The 3,159-nt window shown below is 39.1% G+C and overlaps 1 protein-coding gene across 1 annotated transcript; it reads right to left on the reverse strand.

Moving 5' to 3' along the window:
• Positions 1-660: 660 nt before the first annotated feature.
• LOC104854657 (olfactory receptor 7G2) lies at positions 661-1,599 on the reverse strand. The gene has a single exon (XM_010613255.2). It carries the CDS (start codon positions 1,591-1,593, stop codon positions 661-663), a length of 933 nt encoding a protein of 310 aa, XP_010611557.1. The 5' UTR covers positions 1,594-1,599.
• Between the last annotated feature and the right edge of the window lie 1,560 nt (positions 1,600-3,159).

Here is a 3,159-nt window from a genome sequence, read left to right on the forward strand (position 1 = left end):
GAAATTTAGAACAAGTTCATTTACGGGAAGCGAAGGAATACATTCAAGTACAGTTGGTAATATTAGTGCTGTAAAAACAACACTTTTATTAACCACTGAGCCCAGCCTCAGCAATGATAGCATTTACTGATTATAATGAATAGATGCTCTGTTCTCTTGAAAATTACCTTAGCTGAACAGAAACCTGTCAGGAAATCCATTGTCATACCCCAAGTAACAATGCTTACAATATCACAGGGGGCTATAAAGTGGGCCTTCAGATAAGAATATTTCAGGGAAAAATATATATATATGATATTAACCATGGATTAAGGCTGATTCTTTAACTATGATGCAATACTTTCTTAGCTCCATGCTTTGTCCCCTAATCCTGCTGTTAATAACATTCTTCTAGGAAGGATTGGCCTCCTCAACCACTCCACCAATAACAGTTTGCCCAGGTTCTACTTCCATACAATCTGAGCAGGAAATCAAGCCGAGAAATACAATTTTTTGTGAATCTTTATGATATAGAACACCAAGGTCAGTTTTCTAATCAAATCTAAGACAAAACACTTTTCTCCTAAGCACATAGTCATAGAAGGGCCTACCACTTTGGCTCACCAACTGTCCCTCTTTGATTCTCTCAAGAATTCTAAGTCTAAAGAAAATGATACAGTTTCAAAAAGTGAGATGTCCTGATAGTTTCTTCAAGACTTCCTTCATGTCTCTACTCCTCAGACTATAAATAAAGGGGTTCAACATTTGAGGGACCACTGTATACATCACTGAAGCAACTGCTGTCTTCCTGGATGTGTCAGTCAATGCAGAGCTAATGTATACACCAAAAACTGTTCCATAGAACAGGGAAACAACAGAAAGATGAGACCCACAGGTGGAAAATGCTTTGTACTTTCCCTCAGTTGAGGGCATTCTCAGAACAGAAGAGACAATTTTAAAGTAAGAGAAAATAATCCCAAGGAGAGGGATACCACCCAACATGCTGGTCACTACATATACCAAGATATTGTTGAGGAGGGTGTCAGAACAGGCGAGCTTGATGACCTGGTCCAGTTCACAGAAGAAGTGGGGGATTTCCAGGTCTGCACAGAATGAAAGATGAAGTACCATGAGGCAGTGCAGCAGGGCATCTACAGTGCTAATGAGCAATGAGAACAGAGTCAGTAGAACACACAGGCGGGAGTTCATGATGACTGTGTACCTAAGTGGATGGCATATGGCTATGAAGCGGTCATAGGCCATTGCTGCAAGTAGAAAGTTTTCCAATCCAGCAAAAACCAGGACAAAGCAGAGCTGGGTGAGGCAGCCTGAGTAAGTGATGGCTCTGCTCTGTCTCAAGATGTTCACCAGCATCTTGGGGACTGTGGTGGAACTGAAACAGATGTCAGTGAAGGAGAGGTTGGAGAGGAAGAAGTACATGGGGGTGTGGAGGTGAGAGTCAGAGATGATGGCTAGGATGATGAGCAGGTTCCCGAGCACTGTGACCAGGTACATGGACAGGAAGATTCCAAAGATAAGGGGCTGCAGTTCTGGATCCTCTGAGAGACCCAAAAGTAAGAATTCTGTTGTAATTGTTTGGTTTTTTGCTTCCATATTTGTGAGGAGACTAATGGGAAAATACAGATAATGGGAGATCAGATTTATTTAGAAAATTATTACAACTATGTATTCAAATGAAACAAAATGTACTCTTTCCCTCTATCTTCTCCTCACATCTCCCTTTCCATATTCTTTTCTTTCTATCCTCTACTATCCTATTATCTTATTAACCCCATTTTATTTGCTGAAACCTACTTCTTTCCTGTATTGCAACAAGTTGGAATCAAGTAGAAAACACATACATGACTTTTCCCTTGAAAATTCTCCAAACGTTAACTCAGTGGGAAAAATAAAGAGACAAAGGCAAATCTAAATGGACAATCTCAGCTTTAATCAAGATTTCAACTGAGATAGAATTGCTCTAGTGCTTGCTCTGTACATGAGAAATGTTTGGATATGTGTAAGAAACCTCAGGCTTCTCACAGATGCAATGGGGAAAATATTACAAAATTTTACAAGAATGTTACAAGAATAAGAAGACCAAAAGCTTTAGATACTTAATATTGACTATGAGATGCATACTTTGTTTTAATTTGTTTCTGCCATGGATATGATCAGATTGCTTGGCATGGTTGACAATAAAAGAAAAATAATGAGTGGGACAAAGTGGAGAAGGGTGAAATAATAATATAACACCTTGTGAAACTCCTTAGTTAAGTAATTGCACATTAGAGGGAAGGATTGAAGTACTCCAAATCCCAACGAGATTATTGCATATATGGGAAAGCAAGAAAAATGCACAAATCAATCACCTCCATGTTCACTTCTCATGTACCTATGAGAAAATGTCTTGCAACTAGAATAAATAACCTACATGTGGCAGCAAACATAAGGGAAATGTAAGAGGGAAAAAGTAATTTCCTTATAAGACATCTATAAATTGATAAAATTTGTACAATATATTTTAAAATACCGCTGTAGGGATAGAGACCTGTAGGTAGGTAAAGAAAAGGTACACCTCCCAGGATTTTAGGCAGACAGTTGAACGGGCTTAACCACCGTGAAGAAGCTGGCACAACAATCACATTTACCCTTTACACTGTACATTACAAAGCTTGGTTTGCAAAAATTGTAAGGAAAAAAGGAAAGCTGACCCTAAAGTGCGAAAAGTCCCCAATGACCATTCCCCCTTTTCCAAGTTTATAATAGGCCAATGACAAATCAAGTCATGGAGACCTCAGCCCAAAAACAGGATAGGCGCCCAACTACTATAAAGTCAATACTTCGAGCCCTCCTTCAACAGTGGCTCCATTTTGAGCACCCCTACCTGTCTCTCCAAGAGAAGGCAGCTGTACACTTGCATGCTGGCTGAATAAAAGTACAAATTTTGCCTTTATGATTTATATCTCTATCTGATGCTTACACAACCTTCCAAGTGTTTGGGAAGAGTCAGGCCCAGGAATGCAGGGACTCTCTGCCCATTTCTGCCCACAACACCGCTGATATTAATTCTTAATCTCTTATATTTCAAATACAAAGAAAGACACTTCAAAGGCTTTAAAGACCTAGGTTTACTCCAGTCATAATTAAAGTAATTTTTCATGTTTGCATTAGATATAA

Source organism: Fukomys damarensis, unplaced genomic scaffold (assembly GCF_012274545.1).
Source record: "Fukomys damarensis isolate Sample0158 unplaced genomic scaffold, DMR_v1.0_HiC HiC_scaffold_30, whole genome shotgun sequence".
Taxonomy (NCBI): domain Eukaryota; kingdom Metazoa; phylum Chordata; class Mammalia; order Rodentia; family Bathyergidae; genus Fukomys; species Fukomys damarensis.

What these genes read in the sequence shown, in the direction of transcription:
- LOC104854657 (XM_010613255.2), bottom strand. Translation starts at nt 1,593, where the DNA reads ATGGAAGCAAAAAACCAAACAATTACAACAGAATTCTTACTTTTGGGT.